The 23,151-nt window shown below is 33.6% G+C and overlaps 1 protein-coding gene across 1 annotated transcript in view; it reads right to left on the bottom strand.

Moving 5' to 3' along the window:
- Positions 1-1,791: 1,791 nt before the first annotated feature.
- Positions 1,792-23,151, bottom strand: part of LOC111640192 (arfaptin-2-like) — a 36,739-nt gene continuing 15,379 nt past the window's right edge. The window contains exons 3-6 of the mRNA XM_023386194.1: positions 18,316-18,479; positions 8,706-9,049; positions 8,461-8,635; positions 1,792-2,550 (exon numbers count right to left, since the gene is read on the bottom strand). Coding sequence (XP_023241962.1) covers positions 2,398-2,550; positions 8,461-8,635; positions 8,706-9,049; positions 18,316-18,479 — 836 coding nt within the window. The 3' untranslated portion in view covers positions 1,792-2,397. The remainder of the gene's footprint in view (positions 2,551-8,460; positions 8,636-8,705; positions 9,050-18,315; positions 18,480-23,151) is intronic.

Below are 23,151 nucleotides of genomic sequence, written 5' to 3'. Positions count from 1 at the left end.
TAAAGCAGTAGAAATTACATTATCATAAAAATTGTTTGGATGATTTCTTTCTGAAAATAAATAAAAGGGTAAAGCTGTGTTAGGTATTCATGGGATAGCATGGACTGTCAATTTTCACCCAGCTGGTAAGGAGTAGAGAGAAACTCTATTTTCCCACACTTTGCCACCACCTACGTGATGCAGTGGACTGCCTCCCACAAGAGTGTGATCCAACAGCTAACTTTCAGCTAGGATAAAAAAAGTCTCTGTCATTCAAAATAAATTAATAATGAGTTGCTCAACTTTCCTAGCAACATTTAAAATTTTGGTGGCACCATTTGTTATATTTCATTAAAACAATTTTACATTTTTAACTATTATAAAATGGCAAAAAGCAGACTAAAAAACTAGCACAAGTAAACTGGAACTAATATAAAAAAACACAAAAATTAACACCTAAATGCTAATTCCAGCACTGAATGAACAGAAAATTTTAATGCTCGAATGTTTTCGGCCGTCTTTTAGAGGCCCTCTTCAGGATGAAACACAGAAAAAAACAGTTCTATCATTTGAAAAGTTCAAATACAGCCGTGTTTCAAATTTTTAACGTAAACATAACGATTTTTACCCCATACGGTACATTGTTTAAATATTTAAAAATTTGGAACATGGCTGTATTCGAAGTTTCCAAATGATAGAACTGTTTTTTTCTGTGTTTCATCCTGAAGAGGGCCTCTAAAAGACAACCGAAAACGTTCGAGCATTAAAATTTTCTGTTCATTCAGTGCTGGAATTAGCATTTAGGTGTTAATTGTTGTGTTTATGGCAAAAAGCTTAATTTTGAGAGTAGAGATAAGTTTTATAAGAAATTGTAAATGTTAATAACGAGTAAAATCATCAAGTCTGACCCTACTGGTGATACACAAGACCCCCACCCCTCATCCTTTAACCACCAAAATTTAATGGCATCAATCTCCCTAATACACAAACCTCCCAGCAAACTTTCAAAATTTTTGACAAAAAGCACAGGAGTTATTAAGTTTCAAACAAGGTAAACAAAATTGTGCCCTTATGTATTTCCGATACCATGTCTTCCTTTATTTGTTTGTTTCTTCACTACTAGGTGCATAAATAGACACAAGGCATTTTACATCATCTTTATTGATCTTCTATTGCCCGAAACGCGTATCGGCCAATAGAAGATCAATAAAGATGATGTAAAATGCCTTGTGTCTATTTATGCACCTAGTAGTGAAGAAACAAACAAAATTGTGCCCCTCTTTACACACTAACATTCATACATACAGAAAAAAAACACCTAAATTTTTTTTGCATTTTTCAACGTCTCAAGATCTCAGAGTCAAAAATGTAAAAATCTTCAGGAAGTCATTTTGACTAAATGCCCTATTTTCCCTCTTTATATATAACAAAGCTGGGAACATAATAGATGACACATTTCCATTTAAGTAGTGTATCTTAATTTTAAGTCAAGGAAAGACATATTGGTCTTTCACTGACCAACAAATATCTGTATGAAAGATGGCCTCAAATGGGAATCACTGTAGTCAGCTACCATATCCTTGGCCTATCACTAAATTTTTTAGGAAGGGTCAAAGATTCGAATGATGGCACTCTCTTTTCAAGTGTCAAAATGTTGGAGAAGCAAATGGGATGACAGAATTATCCACACTTATCATCAACTTTTGTTGGAAAAAGGTAAAATGTGATATTTTCAGGAATGTTCAAATTAACATAGTGAGTCAAAAAGGGCAGCAGATGCAATTTAGTGGAACTACAAAGGATAAAGGCACGTTTAATTTCACTCTTTTATTGGAAATTTTGCAGTTTACAGGGTTTCCTTAAACTAGAGGAAACTGACCATTTCCATGATTCCTTACAAAAATGCTTTACCATGGGAACTGGACGGAAGACGCTTTTACCCTTTGCTGGCATTTCATTTAAGTTACACTGAAACTTCCTTGGGGTGAAATGGAACAAAAGATGGAAATGCCTGCCAGACTGGTAATCAATGCTCATAGATTAATTTATCAATGAACTCTTCCTACCAAAAATCTTTTCAGCATTTCTAACACTACTTCTGTAATCATATGTAAAACAGAAGGGTCTGAATACATCCAGGTACAGGAATGAATTGCTTGTGCAATTTCCACAAGCTTGTTACAGTGGCAATCCTAAGGGATAAAAAGCTTCCGTCGCCATCTGGAGTAAAAGTGGCCCGAACATCCAATTATTATGTCATAATATATATATATATTAAATCTATGTTAAACACAGAGTTTCACATATAAAAAGTATCCCGAAATTTGCAGTCAACTTTTTACCACACTTGCCCACTAGTGCATGAATGCTCTGCATCTGGTCTCTTCCAATAATTTCAGATGATTCTGGAAAGTGCAGTCATTGTTCCAGCCAAGAAAGTTCTCCACTGTTAGGATTCTTCAGCTTGATGTTAAACTGTTTCAGAGTGGTTTCCAGCATGGTCTGATTTCCAGAAAAGTAGGCAGAGACAGAATTGTGTAACAACAGCAACTGCTTGTGCATCACCTTCACCTGCAAAATAAATTCCACCCTTTAGACCAAAATCTGTTTTTGCCACTTTCTCTAAGATACAGGCTAAAAGAAATTAGGTACAGATATTCTAGAATATAAAATATCAAATTTGACCTTAACAAGATGATAAAATCAAAAATTTTTGAAACAGATTTTTGTTTTAAAAAATAAATTAGAACATATGAAACTGAAATTTAACAAATATTTTTTACAGTATAATTTGGCAAACAATAGTAAAGTTTTAGTAGGAATTGCTTCTCTGCAATATATATTCTATCAACTGGATAAACAGACAAGAAAAAAAACACCTTTAAAAATCCAGCAAATAAATTTATAATAAAAACATTTTCGATTGGTTTAACCAATCCTCTTCAGTTACAATAAAATAGAATGTAAATTTACATTCTATTTTGACACACTATTTCATCGTTCACGTTTTTATTAGTAAACTTATTTGCTGGATTTTTAAAAGGTGCATTTTTCTTGTTGCTTATCTGCAAAATAGAAAAATAACTAGTTTGAAAAAAAAAAGCTTTTCTTGCAAAATCTTTTAAAACAAACCTTCAAAAAGATTGACCCAATGCTCAAATAAGGTATAAGTGGACTGATTGTACATTTGTACCTGAAGATTAATAATTCTTAGGTTAACATATGCCAGTATGTTAGGATCCTTTCTGTATATGCTGTCCTCTACTCTAACAAGGTCGGCAAGTCTGCTATACATGGCTCTTCTTGGGCTTCTAATTGCCTTTCTAAGGCAGACGAAACACAGCTTAGGAAGGAAGGTACCGGCAATATTTATAAACTGTTTGACCTACCTAGTTTAATCTATTGCTGATTTCCAAACTAACTTTCAGCTGATTGACATACCAAAATTCCTGTAACTTTCCTCTAAATCATTTAAAGATTGCTGGAGGTCCTTGGGTTTATTACTTAGTAGGACAATGTCATCCACATAGAGTAAAAAACCAATTTTTCTATCAACAAACTTCAGTTTGTGAAATAGACAAGAATAGAATTATTATTGTAATGAGAATCTTGATCAAGTTGGATGTCATGACCATCACAAGATACATTGATAAATAATTGCGAAGGATTGGTGTTGTATTTTTGTGAAGATGCGGGATATATAATTTTAAATGATAGAATCATCTGTGTCTAAAGGTTATTGTAAGGTAGCAGAAATTCCTATATTAGAACTAGACTTTAATATTAATATTGTTTGAGTTACGTAACGATTGTCGTTCGTAGCTACCTGAGAAAGTCTCCCATTACATTTTCTCGAAGGCAACACAATGCTTTCTCGTGATCTTTTAACCTCTGGACAGCCGATATCGTTTGTGAATATCACCAGAGACGGCCAAAAAAAGTCAGTCGTCGTCTGTCCTTTCGACACAGGAAACCCGCACCGATTACTCCAGGAATATCGTCATCCAGTGCCCATTTGGATACCTTGTGCCATCATTGTGCTAGTGGATATTATAGTGGAAGTAATCACCATCAGAACTATTATCAAAAAATGAGAGCTCCATCGGGAGATCACTTTTTATCACCGGGTATTTATGCAACTTGCGCTCGTTATGTGAACTCTCTCTCCGCGACAAACTTTAGAGCCTCTGTATCTTATCCAATTTATTTTTAATTAAATCCTTGTTAAGTATTAATTGTAGTTTGAGTCTCTTCCATACGCTGTCTCTCGATATGCTGACACATTACGAATCCATCTGTCCACTTACAGGATCGCTCGCTGACGATGTGACGTAGTAATTGCCATCTTGGCTTCCGTGTTCCAATAAACACGGTGGTGTCAATCCTGACAGGGCACTAAAAAGGTGCCAACCCAAAAGGTCACATTATTATACTTATGTGGGTGAAACAAGATGTTCCGTAATTGATTTAGCCTTGGTTAAGCTGACTCGGTTATCTATTGTTACAAGTTTTTCTGTGTTAGATAATGTATATAATAATCATTTTCCAATTAGTGTAGTTTTAGATTGTAAACTTAAAAAGAAAACACAACTGTTAAAAAGACTTATGGGTAATAAAGAGTGAATTTTTTGGAGGGAAGAAAGTAGTGATATGGTGAATCATAAATATAGTCTGCAATTCAGAGTCAACCAGTGTTAAAGTTCGAAGTCCTGAGTAATTTAATTAAATACTCATTTTCACATTGGTGCTAAAGGCCGGTTGGAACTTTTAATTTTTTGTGGTTTGATACAGATTGTAGGTTGAGTACTGCTGGAAGAAATCAGGCATTGAACAAGATGAGATGAGAAGATTGGGAATAGTGTAGCTGTGAATAATTTTATTAAAGAACTAGCTGCAAGATCCCGCTTCGCTGGGTTTTTATTTGTATGTAATAGTATAGTTTTTTTATATATATATAAAAGACTGTTTTTCTAAGTAATCTAGAATCTAGCTGCAAGGACCCGCTTCACTGGGCAAAAAGTAACGATAGTGAAGATTAAGATAATTACATTATAGCTAATCTTACCCATTTTCACAAAATGCAAGAATTAGGTCCCCCGTTTCCAGACTAATTAGAGAATTTTTACGTTTAGTCAAACGAACAAATTTCAACGTTTCTGGAACGTTTTCAATCGTTCTATAATCGAACCAATTCGAATTTTATGTTCGAATTTAATTCGAACAAATTCGAAAAAATCAAACAAAACATTCGAAATAGAAAGCCACTTTCAGCTACTTTTAGCCTCATATCTCCCGCACCCTTATAGCTATCGAGACGCAACCACCCCTATGCACGAATGGAGACTTGGGGCTACCACCACATACAAACACCATTCACGTGCGATGTGTAGTTTTGGCGAAAAAGTGAAATATAGGGACATACATGTCCATTTATATATATATAGATGTAATGTGACTCGTAATTTATGTAGAGCTAAGAAAAAACGGCGATTTTTTTTACAGAGGATTAATAAGAGCAGATCGAGTGACAGCATATGGAAGAGACTCGAATTACAGAGGATTAATAAGTTTGGTATCTGGTGATAAGCAGTACTGGCAATTCATTAATTTTTTTGTTAAAACTAAATATAAGGAGTTTCCACATCTTGATTGAGTGGTCTATTTTTTAAGGAAATTTCACTCCAGACAATATTTATCAGATATTTCTGTATATAATTGGTGTGTGAATTGGCAGGATGATGTGTTGAATATGGAGGTAACAGAACAGGATGTGGAAAAGGTTTTAGTTACTATGAAAAATGGTACTGTTCTGGGTATTGATAGTATACCAGTGAAACTATGTAAGTACTTCCCAGGCTTGATTAGATATATGGTAGATTTGTTTAATAATGTATATCAATTAGGAAAGATTCCATTGGATTGGCATATATCTAAGATTATTCCTATGTTTAAGAAGGGGGTCAGAGATCTACCTGATGATTATAGAGCAATTTTGTTACTACTGACAATTTCAAAAGTTTTTTGTAAAATTTTATGTATGCAACTGATAACTTGGTTGAATAAATACAAGGTACTTTCGAATTTCCAGGATGGTTTCCGGTCTGGTTTCTCATCAATGAATAATATTTTTGTTCCATATGCCTTAATTCAAAAATCTTTAAAGTAGAAACAAGATAAACTTTATGTTTTTTTCGTTAATCTGACATCAACATTTGACTCTTTAGATAGAGACCTTTCGTGGAGACAGCTTTTGAAGATTAGCTTGAGTTATAAATTTGTAAATTGTTTGATTCAGTTATATACTAATACAGAGGCATGTGTCTCTGGTAAAGGGAGTACCAGTGATCTTTTTTTCACGTTTAAAGGAGTGAAACAGGGTTGTGTATTGAGCCTAATATTGTTTAATTTATATCTAAACTCACTTTTTAGAAAATTTACTGCCTCCAAATTAGTAGGCATTTATCTTCTGGGAACAGAGTTGAAATACTTGGCATATGCAGATGATATGGTTGTTATGGCAGAACTCACTTATAGGTCTGCAGAGAATGATTGATGTTTTGAAATATGTACAACAGAAGTTAAAACTTTCTGTTAATACTGATAAATCTAAAATAATGGTATACTGAAATGGAGAAAACATTCTAAAAATGAAAATTGATTTATACAGAAATGTAAAATATAAGTTGTTAACGAGTACAAATATTTCAATGTATTTTGCTAGTCCAATGGGCACTTTTTAAGCATTTAAAGTATACTCATAGTAAAGTTAATATTGGCACAGATAAGACTACCAAAGCATATGTGTATGGTAGACTGTTACACTGGAAAGATAAATTAAAATTATTTGTGTCATTTATTCAGTCAGTACTGCTATATAAGGGGCTCTTTGATTGGAGAGGAAAAGACGACAATTTACAAATTAACTTTATTAAACATTTATATTCATTAAAAAGATGGACTCCATTGTACATTATATATTTGAAGTTCCAAAGGATCCCTCTTTATTTTAATAAAATAAAAAATAATTTAAGGTGATTATATAAACAGTCAGTTAGTAAACTCACTGAGTCCACTAAATTATACTTAATTTCTCAAAGAGTAGCATGGGAAAATCAAACTGTCCTTATTCCAAAATTTTGGTTATCAAGATTATCCTATTATGTTGAATGAAACTAATGCCTTTGTTATTTTAATGACATTAGCAAAAATTACTATTTAAATGAGTTTAAAGATAGAGCTGCTAACTATAAATATAATAAGTTGTATTTGTATATTTTTAATGAATGGGACTCGGTAACCTATTTAAATATAGAGACCATTTTGTATTATACAAACAATGTCATATGTGTGATGCAATATATTTAAAAGAATGATAGCTCTGTGTTTAGATTATTGTGAATTCTTACTCTAGTGTTCATTTTGATGTTTTTCATTTAGTAACTGAATGTAAGGCTATCACATCTGTCAGACAAAAGTCTTTTGGTTTAGATTATTTATCAGTTCAATCATGTAAGTAATTGTTATGCGATTATAATAAATATGATTGTGTTTATAATTTTATTACAAGATAATGGCTAATAAGAACTAATTGTTTTAGTTTAAGATATTTTTTTCAGAATTTTAACCACCAGATGTGGATATAGTATATTAGTGGATGTTTCAGTGCTTGAGAGTTGGCACTTTTGGGCACATTATAATTAATTATTTATTTAATTTTTTCAGGTAATTGTTTAATTTTTCCCTCTATATAATTTTTATGAAATTTTTGTTTGAATTGACTATTTGCTGCCACTTTACGTGTATATTTTTATTACTTTTTTCTGTTTTAGTTATAATTATTATTGTTGTCAGTTTTATTTGTTATTGTTATTAATATTGTATTGCTTTTTTCTTTTTTTTTTTTAAACAGACTAATTATTAACCACTGTACTGTTAATCATAGTGTTTTGTGCTGAAATTGATATGATTGTAATATGTTTTTTTTCCTTTGTTGTAATATGCCCATGCATAGTGTTTTCCATGTACTGTACTATTAAATATACATGACTTCATTCCATATAATATCCATATTGTTTCTGTCCATAACCGGTCAGCAGTTAAATGACCTTTGTTATCTAAATTTCTATGCTCTATCAACTGGTCTTTTCTAGTGAATCCTTCAATCAATATTAAACAAAAAACACAAAATACATATATCATCTTTTGTATTCTATAAATCAATTTTATATATATATATATATATATATATATAATTGTTTTATAGAATAGTGTTTGAGAATTTTCATTATATATATATAAAATGAAAATTCAAACACTATATTTATCATGTCACCTTAATTATTTAAATTATTTCCACAAAATCATTTAATTTATTGCAGTGGTTCTTAACCTCAAATTAAAAACTACACATATCAATACAAATTAAAACCAGAAGTTTACAACATCCAAGACAATTTATAGTATATGAGAAACAGTCCTAACCTTATTTTCATCCAAAAATTTCATTTTCACACAGACATCTGAACGTAATTTTTCATATTTTTCTTTATAGATACTAAAATTTCTTCTGGCTTCTTCTAGTTTAGATGATGTAGAATCACTTTTTGCAGTTTGCATTAACTCTTCTAAATCAGTTCTGTATGCATCATATTCTAATCTGAAATAAAATGTATTAAATAAGTTCTTAAAATTATTTTTTTTCTGCTGTATATTAACAAAATACTTGCCTCGAATTTTCATACTGTCTAATTGTTAATAATGTATCATCCATTGTTTTATTACAAAGTGTAGAAAGACTTGATATAAAAAAATGTAATGCACCCAGTAAAGTCTCTCCATTTTTACATAGATTTCTTTGTGTTTCAGCATTATACAAAAACTCTTCTTGCAGTTCTGGAGATTTATGGGCTAAATCTGAAAACACTTCTCCTAATGACTGTTGGGTCTGTACCACATGATAGAAATGACTAGACAAGGCACGAACCAGACGTAATATATACATGTATTTACGTTGAGTTTCTCTTAACTGTTCAATCTGTGCTTCCAATTCAATATCTATGGTTCTAGTTCCCTACAAATCAATACATAAATGAATTAATGATCACAAAAACATCTAAAGCTAAGACTGCCATATATTAACAGAAAAAAAAACTTTGTACACTTTGCTAGAAAAGTGTGTAAGTGTTTTTCTTGTTGACAAATTAATGATATTCATGTTTGTGAATATTTCTTAAAGCTACTATTTTAATTGTTATTAATCCCAAATTATTCTATTAATTAAACTAGCTATTCACAAATATTATAAACATATTAAATTTAATTTAATAGCTACCTACAAAATTCATAAATATAAAGGTAATTAAACATATTATACCTAGATTTAATCTTCAAAATTTAAAACATAGAATTGTCAACAATATATATTGTACGATAGAACCCCGACTATCCAAGGTGATGAGGAACAATGCTACCTTAGTTGAAATAAACCACCATGGCAATTTTAAATGAAAAATTGTGAATTATAAGAGAGTTATATAAAGACTTAGAGAATGAGAGACTTAAAGTGATCAGATACTGATCACTTTAAGTCTCTCTTTCTCCTTATTGAATTTAATTGTGTAAACCACATATTGTTTTTATATAAAATTTATTATATTAAAATAAAATACTCCTCAAACCTTTAACCGGAGTGTTTCTATTTTTAGAATTGCGAATGTTTTTGTCGCCCCTCCTGGGCTCTTCTTCAGGCTATACCGAATGGGCCTTTAATATTCAAATAAACATTCGATATGAATCTGTTCCGAATTCTATCCTTTGAAATTGTTCCGAATTTGTGTTGCTCATGCTTCATACTCATCGCTTTAAACGCTGTTATCCAGCAAAATCTGCCATGCTATCGATAGGGCCATTTCCTCTTTATAATTAATACACATACCGTTTCTTCCCGCCTTAAATATCTCCATGGCTTATAGCCATTTCGGTTGTTGTGGGTTGGAGTTGGTTATAATGATTTTCGCCGCATGCAGTCTGCCATTATTTCCTGTTCTGAAGCGTATGTTGCCAGGGCCGTTGTGTTTCTACCGTGCTGTATATATGACTCATGTTCTTTTAACCTCACTTTTAATGAACACTTCGTGGAACCAATATATGTCAGTTGTCTATCACACCTTCTGTCTTCTAGTGGTACTGTGTATACTCCTGAACCCTGAAAGACTCCCAGGAGTATACATGATGCAACTGGAAAAAATCATTGCTTATAAAGCAAGATTTGTCACTAGAGGCTTTCAAAAGCAATAAGGAGAGATCTTTGATGAAACCTTTGCATGTCATCAAACATGAAACTGTTTGAATACTACTTGCTGTTGGTACATACCAAGGAGTAGAAGTGAGATACTTCAATGTAAAATCAGCCTTCCTCAACAGCGACTTGGAGGAAGTAATATACATGGAAAAATTGCAGAGTTTCGTAAAAAGAAAAAAAAAACAAGAAAATCAAGTAACAAACACCTTATTCGTTGCCAAGGGAGTTTATTAAAAACTAACATTTTCGATCTACTCCATAGATCATCCTCAGGTTGAAACATTCGAATTTGGAATAACAAAAAATAGAACAACAAATTCAAATTCAAAGAGGTAAATACCGACAACGTAGCAACTAATTAAAATTAAAATTAAAGCGTAAAAATACATAAATGTAAAAATAAATAACATACAACTATTAAATATTATTATAAGCCACTATCCGTTAACCAATAAAAATCATTAAGGTTCCCATAACGCAATTGTGGATATGGCGCAATTCAAGAGTTACTTGTAAGTTTTTTAATGGCATACTTCCATGCTGAGGGTAGGCCCTCTGCATCTCTGGCGTTTATACGTTTTTCATCTAGCTTGCTCCTATATATTTCCATTTTTTCAGCAGTTTTCACTAAAGTTGGGGAGTGCACTTGTCTGATGATTTCCACATCCTCCCACCTAAGTACGGATCCTTGGGCCTGAGCCTTCTAAGCCAGAACCGTTGTGTTAGATCTTTTTCTAATATCATATTTATGCTCTCTGACCCTTACTCCTAGGTTTCTCGTTGTAACTCCTATGTACTCCTTTTCTATTCCTAACTGCTGGTTCTTGTACGGGATTCTATAAACTCCTGCTTTATCTTCCTTCTTAATATCCCCTTTATCATTTCTTAGAATCTTGTACAGATTCAGTACTTGTACTCGTTTTAAGATTAACATTGATCCTTTACTGTCCACAATCTCCTTCATGACGGTTCTTACATTTTTGTTGAATGCACACTTTGCGTATTTACTAGACCACAATAATATCGAGGCTTCTGTGTGAATTGGTGGTTAGAAAAATAGAGGAAAAGGTTGTGCATAGCTTCAGAAATGATATTGTTTACTTCAAGAGATATGTGGACGATATACTATGGAAAAGTAACCTCTTTATACTATGGAAAAGTAATCGAGGAATCAGTAATTTTATAGAAAGAACCAACGATAACAAAGACAGCCTAAACCTGAAGCTAGAGCAGAAAAGTTCCGTAGTGATACATTTCTTGGATATCAATATCATCTTTAAGAAAGGGCATTTATCTACTAATGTGTATACCAACACATAGCCCACTCTACATTCCTGCGCAGTCCAATGATCCATTTCATTATAAATTAGCAACTTTTCGTGCCTTAGTCAGAAGGGCTTTTCTATATTGCAATAACATTATGAAAAGAAATAAAGAAATAAAAAGGATTATGCAGATAGCAGAAACCTTGGGTTACAGGAGAAACATAATCGCTGGCATTATTAGAAAATTTGAGATAGGCGATACAAGGGCCTAGTAAATACATAAAGTGTACGTTCAACAAAAATGTAAGAACCGTCATGAAGGAGATTGTGGACAGTAAAGGATCAATGTTAATCTTAAATCGAGTACAAGTACTGTGAATCTGTACAAGATTCTAAGAAATGATAAAGGGGTTAATAAACTCCCTTGGCAACGAATAAGGTGTTTGTTACTTGATTAATTATTTTGCCGAGTACATTTCTGTTCAACAAGAAAATCTTGTAGTCAAGCTAAATCATACCATCTATAGTTTAAAGTAATCTATCTGCAAGAGCATGGAATAAGAAAAAGAAAGCCAATGCTGCATTAAAAGGCCTTGGGTTTGTGCCAAGCAAAGCTGATCTAAGTTTATACTCAAGAACAGAAGAGGATGGTTCATTAAAATATATCCTTCTATATGTCAATGACATTCTAGTTGCAAGGAAGCATGCTGAAAACATTGACAATATATGCAAGTGCCTAAACAAGATTTTGTAATCAAGGACCTGCTATTTTGAGATCCAAGTTGAGCGGGAAGATGATGATACATTCCTTCCACACCAATAGTGATGTGCCGGATCGTTAAAAATGTATATCCGCGGATACGGATACGGATACGGATCATTCGTGTCTAGATCCGCGGATACGGATATGGATACGGATCTCAACTTTCGTACTCAGTCAGCGCCGGTGCGTGTGACCTTGGACCGATAGTTGACGCTTTGCGTTAATAACGCGACGTGTTTTGACTTGCACTGCGCGTGTTTTTGTTTATGGTGTAAAAATGTGCTAAATTAGAATTCACCACAAAGGCAGACAGGATAAAGTAACAAAAGTTAATATAATTTTCCAATTGAGCTTTTTTGCGTCTTTATACAGATTCTATTTCGGGGGATTCCAACTTCACGGTACAAACAGTAGCATGCGAAATTACAGCGATAATAATAGTTCGCTGTATCCAAATCACGTGTACAATACAGATCCCGATCGCGACAATATAACCCGGAACCTTAAAACTAACCTTAAACACTAACTTAACACTAATAACAGAAAAAGGGATAGAATTAAGAAGACAGAAAAAATGATAGATAAGATAGAAATAGAGATATCTGGGGTTTTGTCCCTTTTTTCGGCTTGTTTCTTTATGCATACTGTTGGGTGGGATAACACACGCCCTTCTCTTATAACTGGCCAGTTCTCTTCTTCAATAATTAGGATTTTTTCTTCCACAGTCGTCAATACGACCTTAAAACACGATCTTTTTTCTGAACTATCCGGTCATTGAAAATACGACTCCCAGTATTCTCACCTCGTCCGTACACTCTGCTGTCCAGTTTACGAATGATCTGCTACGTCACTTCTTTTTTTTCTCCGGCTTCTGTTTACACCTTTGCTCCTCAAAGTTCTAGGAACTGCTTATCCCAGCCAAGGGACAGAGAATAGATAAGAAAGTTTTAGAAGAAAATAGAACAATAGAACAAAGGGTAGAAAGAAGAAACGAAACTAAACTAAAATTAATATTTACAAAAATATAGCGTACCGCCACAATAGTTTAGTGCAGTGTTTCCCAACCTTTTTTTGCTATGCCCCACCTAAGCCTTTCTAAAATTCTAGTCTCCCTAACATATACAGCGGCTATACTGTTAACTTAAACTCTGGACAAGTACAAGTCCATTTTCGAATTGCCCTCCTTAGCAATCCAATTGCTCCCTGTGGGGCGTGGGCCCCACGTTGGGAAACACTGGTTTGTGGCTAGTGTGACACGGGATAGCGTAGATTACGTTTGTGTTTTTGGAGAGTGTTGAGTTAAATTAAAATAAAAACAATGCCGACAAAAAAATTTAGTAGTGTAATATGGAAATATTTTACGATAGTAAATGACGAATGTGCTATTGCTACCTATCTTTAAAATTTCATATAAGTAATGAAATTCATTAAGATAAAAGATCCGTTAAAGATCCGCTAAAAAGTAACGGATACGGATACGGATTTTTTTTTTCCCTCGGATATCCGCGGATACGGATACGGATACCCGGCACATCACTACACACCAATGATCCAAAATTGAAAAAAAATGCAACTCAAACACCAACTATATAGTGTATTCACTCAGACACAAGGCAAATCTCATCATTAATTTTTATTTAGTTGATACTGAAAAAAAATTCTTGATATGTATAAAATGACAGAAGCCAGATCTGCTACCACCCCAATGGAAATAGCATATTGAAACAGCATTGACAGTTCAAGTAAAACATTGTGGTTGTTCATTACTGAGAGATAGTAAGGCCCGCAAACAAACGTTACTAATAGTGATACATAAAACAGATATACAAACAAAATATCCTTTATTTCTATCCAAACCTGTTCTTTTAGTACAGATCCCAACTTTACAGATTTAATATTACTATTAAACAAAAGGGTAGTCTATTGTCCTCCCATGTGCATGTGAACAATGCATGCATAACATACAGTATGAACCCGACCAACTAACAACTAATCTTATACCTATCTTAAACCTAAGAGAAAGAGGGAACAGAGATTTAGGAAAGTATGTCAGGTAGACTGAAGAAGATAGTGTGGTTGATGCATATGATAGTACAATGAACAGCGAAAGTAAGTACAAATGATAATAAACAAAATTTATTATTCGAGCCACGTGGTGGTTTTCTTTACACAGGATTCTAACTTGGATTCCAACTATAACATACACATTTGTATATAAATTTACAATGAACAGGAGTGTTAACAAACAAAAGGGTGCACACTTTGCAACAATAAGTGTTACAGTTGGACTTTCCCAAATCTTTATAACTAAACTTAAAACTAACTTATATACTAAAAAAGAAGAAAGATATAAAATAGGTGTTAGGAAGGTGATAATGAAAGTATCTATGGTACCAGGGAATTTTTCGTGAAAATCTTAGGTCTTTCAGGTGAAGGGATCACTCAGTTCGTTTTCCACTACTCTTCTTTGTTTCAAAGTTTATATATCCAAAATCATTCACTTAATTCTCAATTACTATGTTGACGCTATGGTTTGTTCCTATTACTGCCGACAATTCCTGTCTTCCCACTAGACAATGTTTCAGACCTTGCTCTTTCTATGTCTGTCCACTACGAACGTTCCACCAAGAATGTCCACCTACTTTCCCAACTCGCCTCAGGGCTTTTCTCTTTCTATTGTTTCCTTGGTGTAGTTCCCCAAACTGTGTCCCCACTCACAGGAAGGAAAGACTGTTAGAAAGTTTGAGAAGAAAGATACAGAACGAAATATTAAGGAACTTAATATTATGCTTAACACTAAAACATATATACAAAGCATGGCATATTGCCACAGTAGAAAATACCCAGGTTTCCTTTAGTTGGCAGGTACAAATGTGGAAGGTGTCTCCTCAATAATATGCTTTCAGATGTCTTCCTCCTTTGTGAACTCAGTGCCTCAGAGATCTCCAGTCACACTCACTGTCCTTACGTTCTTTCTTCGTTTTAGTTCCTCGACCTCGACAGTTATCTCTGGCTTTGCAGTTCCCTTTGTGATGACTTTTCTCAAAGTTGGAGCACTGCCTTGTCCTGCTGTATGCTTCAAGATCTTGACCAAGAATGGCCCTTCCTTTTTTCGTTTTGCCTTAGGTCTTTTCCTTTCTTTTGTTTCCCCTGTAATTTCGGGAAAGCAATAGTTCCCTTACCCTTTTGTTCTATCAAGAGTTCTGGTACCAAGAGTTCTACTAAGAGTTCAAGAGTAAGAAGGGATAATCCCTACTTAAGGCAATAAGATTTAAGACAGAAGCTTCTAGAAGGAAGTTATAACAAAAGGGAAGAATCGAATATATAAAAAAACTATAAAATATAACTAAAACACATATAACCTTATGGCCGACAGCCGCAACATTACCAGATAACACAATGTATAGACAAGCTATTGGTTTGCTCCTATATATCACTACATGTGAAGACTAGATATAGCAGCAATAGCAGCAAAAATTTTTTAGGTTCACTTACTTGACAGCAATGAACAGGACTAAAATGCAGTAAAACATATAATGTGCTATCTGTCTGGCACTCAAGATGTGAAACTCCATCTTTTGGCACAGTGTGAACTAAAGCTAAAGTACTACGTGGATAGTGATAGGGGCAATCAGAGACAACACAGAAAGTCTACTTATCATCACTCTAGTCATCCGTATTACGTTATAGCAAGAAGCAGGCTACAGTTACCATATCAACCAAAGCTGAATACATATTGGCAGCATATATATGTCACAAAGTCATTTGGCTACATCAGCTCCTATCAGACATGCAGATACTGATGTCAAGTGCAACTACAATTTTTGAAGACAACCAACATTGCATTGAAATGGTGAAATCCAACAGATCAAGCACACAGACAAAGCCCATTGACACCAAATGTCATTTGATGCATGACCTGCACGAGAAGAAAATTGTTGAAATCAAATATTGTCCAACAGAATTCATAATTGTGGATGTGATGACCAAACCTCTTCCTACGGATAAATTGAAACAATTTGCAAATGTTGCATATTTGGAATTATGATTATTCAGCAAGCAGAGATGTTGGCATATGTATATTATTCTTATTATTATTAATACTAAAGTTGTAATACTAAAGTTTCACTGTTTATTTTATTTATTGGTTTAACTTATTTCTCCACCAGTTGGCAAAATTGATCCTTCTGTCTTTTTCTTATGAAGTGGTATGTTGTAACAGTTGTTATAATAAAAGTTCTTTCTCAATACCTTTTTACTTTTTATGTTTACTTCATGAATGTAAGCTTCTTGTGACTTATCCAACATGCAATGAATTAATTTTGACAATACCAAGACATACAAAAGCAATAATAAGATCAAGAGAAAATCTAACAAAATACTAACTTCTATTATTTTGTATGTAATCCTTTTATTATTATTATTATTGTTCAAATACTTTTTCCAACTTCCTGTATGTTGTGGTGCTTTCACACTAATTATCTTCCTTCCTTTCCATTCAAAAATATTTCTTTTTGTTTTTTAAAAGAGAAGAATAAATACACACAAAAAAGCATTAAAAAGCTTTTAATTCTTTGCATTTCCTGAACTTGGACCTTCAAATTAAGGATAATGTGATCACATCCAAGGTCTGTTACAAAGAGTCCTATGTACCGCTTTTCATCCCCGCTAATTCGGAGGATCCGTACTCCTACAAAATCGCAGCTTTTAGGGCCTTAACTAAGAGGGCGTTCACGCACAACGCCAATTATCTAGACATCATAGCTGAACTTATACACATTCAGGAAATGGCCACACAACATGGGTATAATAAGAACTTAGTACATAATATCGCTCGCGCTTACATACAGGCTTGCGCACGAGATACTGCCAATGTCCATGGTGAACATTTAGATAACGAGTGTACAAGAAAAATCGTGGGGTACAACCACCATCTGGACGCAATATACAAGGAAATTTCATCCATCAATAAAACTAAGATAGCTTATAAAAGGCATAGATCAGTTTACAACTTCCTTCGCAACGGGAAAGACACAATCGACTTAAAACATGCACCGGGGGTATATGCTATCCCGCTTTGGGATGAGAGATTTAACAGCAGTTTGGTTTATGTGGGGGTCAACCAAACGCTCCCTTCACAAAAGGCTGTGTGAGCACAAACATGACATCGACAATATAAAACACACCACCGCCCTCTCAACGGTTGCCACTGAACCGGGAATCACGGCCGACATACAAAATGCCCACATGATCAGGCTCTCACATTGCACTGATCAACTGAGAACGATGGAAACTTTAGAAATATACAAGGCAGGATTACGTGGCACATGCATCAACTCCAGGGATGCAATCGGTATATCTAGTGTGTGAAAGTTTTGTTATGAGGGAACTCATCCCCATTAATGAGTGCATATAATTCGTCTGCTTCCACCATTACGCAAACTTGATATTACACGTGCTTTACAGTCGTTTTAGCACGTGCGTAACGTTCCATAAGTATTCTTAATCAGTTTATAAATTTTGAATCGTATACGTTCATTGCCAAACGTGTTCGAATTCCTAAGTAGCCTGATGAAGACCTCGATGAGGCTGAAAACGTTTGCTAAGGTGTAAACAAATACCACTGGAGCTGTAAAGGTTGTTTGGAGTGTTGAAGTATAACGCCTCTAGTGTTGGAAGACGTTTATTTCTTATAAACAAGTTTTTGTAAGATACTTGTCATCTCTGTCTCCTCCTCCACACTCACATGCAAACATCCCTAGATCATCCTGATAGGAGATTAACAATTCTCTCCTATAAGTCAGCAAAATTACACTGGTGTCTGAGAAGTGAGATTTTAAGTCCCCAATCTCCACCAGGTCAGCAAATTTACAAATAGATATAATTTATTTTAGTAATACTGGAGTAATTACAATAAACTTATATAAATTTCACATTTAAATCAATTTTACTTTGAATTAATGAAAATTTTATTTATACAAATACAAAACAAATGATATTAAACTTACCTTTCCAAGTTTTTCTGATAAAATTTGTCTGGTACATTTATAAGTAGATATACTCCATTGTTTTAAATAGTCTATTTTGGATTGGCCAACTTTAGCAATTTGAGGTTTTGATTCTTCTCCATTTTGTACTGGACTAGGAGATGATAATGGAATGTTTGTATTAGCTATAAAAAAAAGAAATGCACAAACAGATTTTAAATGTTTAAAAATCTAAAATTATTACTACTAAAAATATAACAAAAGCATCACCAAACAATCACCTAAATAATCAAGCTATAATTCCACTAATTTAACACATTAACTGCCACCTGTAATATATTGTGACCGTAGGGTCGATGTCTCGTTGACACCACGTCAGGAAACCTAAATCTGACACCACCGAGTCTCTGGGGGACTCAGAAATTGCGATGTTACGTTCACGTGAGCGGTAGTGGGTGAGCGATTGGATTCGGAGTAGAGGTGAGGAGAGAGACGAGGAAGTTACTTAATCGGAGTCCATGGTTGCTAACAATTAACAATTTTAATGAAACTAAAGGAAATACAAAGAGAGGTAATTTCGGTCATAGTTTCCCTATTCAAGAGAGGCCCATCGAGAGAGAGAGTTTACAAACGAATCGCGGGTTGATAAATACCTTGTCGATGGACTGTTCTTTCCACTAGATCCGAATCTTGTCCGTTCACTGGTGTGGAGGAGGAGTGTAGAGGCTTATTCAGGCACGAATTTTTTCTCTCGGGTTTAATCCTGGTCACGATTTAAATCCTGGATCACTGTGTTAATCCTGGGTCACGATTTTAATTCGGGAGGACGACTTTGTTGAGCAAACTTTTTGAAGACGACTTTTGTAGAGGGACTTCGGATGACGACTGACCTCGGGGTCTTTTTTCTTTTCTCTTGCCATTCCTCTTGGGTTTTTTCCATGAGGTCAGGTGGTTGCCATTAACAGTCTGGCGTCCAATATAGGCACTCCATCAAAAGTTACGGATGACACATCCCTGACTAACTGGATCCGACTCAACAAGGAACAAACTCCGTGGGAAATAATTTTTATGGCTTTTAGCCTAACTCGATAAAACGTTTGAATTTAACCGATTAAAGTTTCCAATAATTAAAATTTAAAATGACACTTTATTGTGGGTCTGTTCGTCCCTCACATCATTTTGCGTATTTACCGGCCACAATAAGAACATTTGATATTTAATATGTTGTTATAATGTAAATAAAAGGGTCGTTACATAACAGTCAGTAGAGTGAAGATAAAAAAAAATATATGAATGACAACCGGTGGTCGTATGGACTTGAACCAGAGGCTATAAGACCACAGGCTATTTATATTACAACACCCTGTAATTACATGTGCTCATCTAATTAAAAGTTTTTACATCTATGTGTTAAAAGTATTTTACAATTTGTTTGAACTGCACATGTTGTTTACTTCATCTTGTAATTTGAATTTCACATATTTGCTGTAAGCACAGTTGACAGTTATTTACATTTTTATACTTTTATACTCATTATAAATTTTTTTCTGTAAATATATATTATTTCACACTTATATACTTTTATTTTTGTTCGGTAATATTATTTACATGTAATAAAAGAGAATAATTAAATTTTTTTCCTTTTTTAACTATTCACTATTAAAAAAACACTATCAGAAATAAAATAGCTTTTTCTTAAAAAAATACCACAACCATCGAACCACTTCATGAGGCCATACGATGGCCAGCGGTCAGAGCCAACTTTATACATGTGTGTGAGAGGCCACCACTAGGATGTAAAACATCTTACGAAGCCCAGATAATTTACCCTTAAGTAAAATTACATTGGTTATAGCAATGTCAAGCGGTCAGGTGGCTCTGTACGGCTGTAATTAGTACGACTGCCAGCGTGTCAGATGGCAGTTAATTAACATGCTAAATAATTAATGCAAAGTAATTTGGTATTAGAGGTAGACATTAGACACCATTTCTTACCTAAATTAATAATTATAATTTCAATAATTTATTAACTAATTTAGAACACCTGGAAGAAAAGAACTGACCCGGGACAAGACTTGAACCCCAGCCTTCACTTGCTGTGTGATGTGCTTGTCAGTTGTGATACCCAGACCCCAAGTAAGCCTTTGCTTCCATATGTATTCAAATTTCGATATAACATTACACGGTTAATCACAGCGCTGGCTGCAAACAACTCCTACACCCACGGCCTTATAACTCCACCATCATGGTACTCAGCCAGCCAGCTAACATTTTACCCAGCAAGGTTCACACATATATGTACAGTAGAGTATTGATTATCCAAATGCCAATCAACCAAAATGTCAGTTAACCAAAAGCATTCCAGTTGGACTGTGTCATGCTGAATCAAACATTTTTGATACTAGATTAACTTCTAAAGTATATTTTTTTTGTTTTTATATTTTTCAATATATTTATTTTGTTTGTACAAAATAAAGAAATAATTTTTAANAGGAAAACATTTTCATGGAAACCGCTGTCTTCTCAGCTTTGAACATTTGGAATCGTAATTGAAATTCGTTGATTAAAATGTCTATATATTGTGCGTATTTTTGAGAAGCAGTAACGTTTTCTTTTTCTAAATGTTTCCACAGTGAGACACATTATTCTGCAAAAGATGCTGTTTCCACAATTTTAATTTGCGCTCAAAGCCCTGAATTTTATCATACAAGTTGTGAATAAACTGTCCTTTGCCTTGAAGTTCCACATTAAGATCATTGAGATGCTGAGTCATGTCAATAAGAAACCCAAAATCACACATCCATTCTTTATTACCAAAATGAGAAAAGGCATATCTCTTCATATCCAAGAACAATTGTATTTCGCTTTTTAAGTTGTCATCGAACCACTTCATGAGGCCATACGATGGCCAGCGGTCAGAGCCAACTTTATACATGTGTGTGAGAGGCCACCACTAGGATGTAAAACATCTTACGAAGCCCAGATAATTTACCCTTAAGTAAAATTACATTGGTTATAGCAATGTCAAGCGGTCAGGTGGCTCTGTACGGCTGTAATTAGTACGACTGCCAGCGTGTCAGATGGCAGTTAATTAACATGCTAAATAATTAATGCAAAGTAATTTGGTATTAGAGGTAGACATTAGACACCATTTCTTACCTAAATTAATAATTATAATTTCAATAATTTATTAACTAATTTAGAACACCTGGAAGAAAAGAACTGACCCGGGACAAGACTTGAACCCCAGCCTTCACTTGCTGTGTGATGTGCTTGTCAGTTGTGATACCCAGACCCCAAGTAAGCCTTTGCTTCCATATGTATTCAAATTTCGATATAACATTACACGGTTAATCACAGCGCTGGCTGCAAACAACTCCTACACCCACGGCCTTATAACTCCACCATCATGGTACTCAGCCAGCCAGCTAACATTTTACCCAGCAAGGTTCACACATATATGTACAGTAGAGTATTGATTATCCAAATGCCAATCAACCAAAATGTCAGTTAACCAAAAGCATTCCAGTTGGACTGTGTCATGCTGAATCAAACATTTTTGATACTAGATTAACTTCTAAAGTATATTTTTTTTGTTTTTATATTTTTCAATATATTTATTTTGTTTGTACAAAATAAAGAAATAATTTTTAACAATACAATAGCCACAATTATTATTATAAAAATTTTCATTAGGCTTAACATCGACGAAAATTCAATGTGAAGCGGCACGCAATGGAGAAAAATTTAAACATGGTATATATTTATTCTTCTAACACAATAAAGTGCTATAAATTAAGACACTTGGCGGATTTTCTCATCTTTATTTAGTTGATACTTGTGAACATTTTACACGTTTCGGGCTCTTAAGCCCTTCTTCAGCCAACTAAAACATTAAAAAAGAATATAACATACATATAAAAAACACAAGTTTTGTAGAATTCATAAAAATCTAAAACATACCATGTATATAAGTCTTATAGACTGGAGTAACAGCTTACTTCCGTTTCAGTAACAGTTACTCTCGATATTTTCCAGTAACGTCAGCTTATTCATAAATAACTATAATATTAGGGGAGTATATGACACATATATACAAAAGTATACATAAGAATCTATAAAACTATCTTCAATTAAGGCATACCTTGATTACGGTTGTTATTAAAACTGTATACAATTGATTATACCTTTCACTTATAAAACAGTTCTACAAAATCCTTGATTTTAAACATACTTTGGACTACAATTATCAAATTAGCATACAATTGATCATGCCTTACACTCATAATCTGTTTTACGAAATCCTTATTTCCTTGATACGCATTTACAATATAATACGAATTTACATAACTTTACAATATAAATTTACATATCTGACTTCTACACTATTTTTTCAATGTATGACTATTGGTTTATTTAACATTTCAGTATTTAATATCATAGATTATTATATGAACTAATGATTTTACAATGTCATGGAGTTAATAGACATGATCAACAGTTAATACAAATTTACATATTATCTGACTCTCATTACAACATTACAGTTTTTTGTTATTGTTGATTTATTTAACAGTTCGATAATTATTATTAATTAGCACATTGCTCACAATAATAATAGTTTGGATCTAGTGAATACAATTAATATAAAATTTTTAACCAGTTTTCGTTTATAGAGATGCTAGGATTTTTATTTATACTATTTTGATTTTTGATTATTTCTATACTTTCTTTGAATTTTCTTTTATATGTATCTTTTTCTCTGTGTAAAATATCTATATTATTTTTGTCTATATTACAATTATTTAAAAGGCAGTGTTCATGAAAAGCAGAATTTAGTCTACGATATTTCAAATC

The sequence above is a fragment of the Centruroides sculpturatus genome, unplaced genomic scaffold, assembly GCF_000671375.1.
Source record: "Centruroides sculpturatus isolate CEXI.00-Female unplaced genomic scaffold, Cexi_2.0 scaffold1209, whole genome shotgun sequence".
NCBI lineage: Eukaryota > Metazoa > Arthropoda > Arachnida > Scorpiones > Buthidae > Centruroides > Centruroides sculpturatus.
Note: the sequence above shows the minus strand (reverse complement) of the source record. Positions and strands in the feature narration are given on the sequence as shown.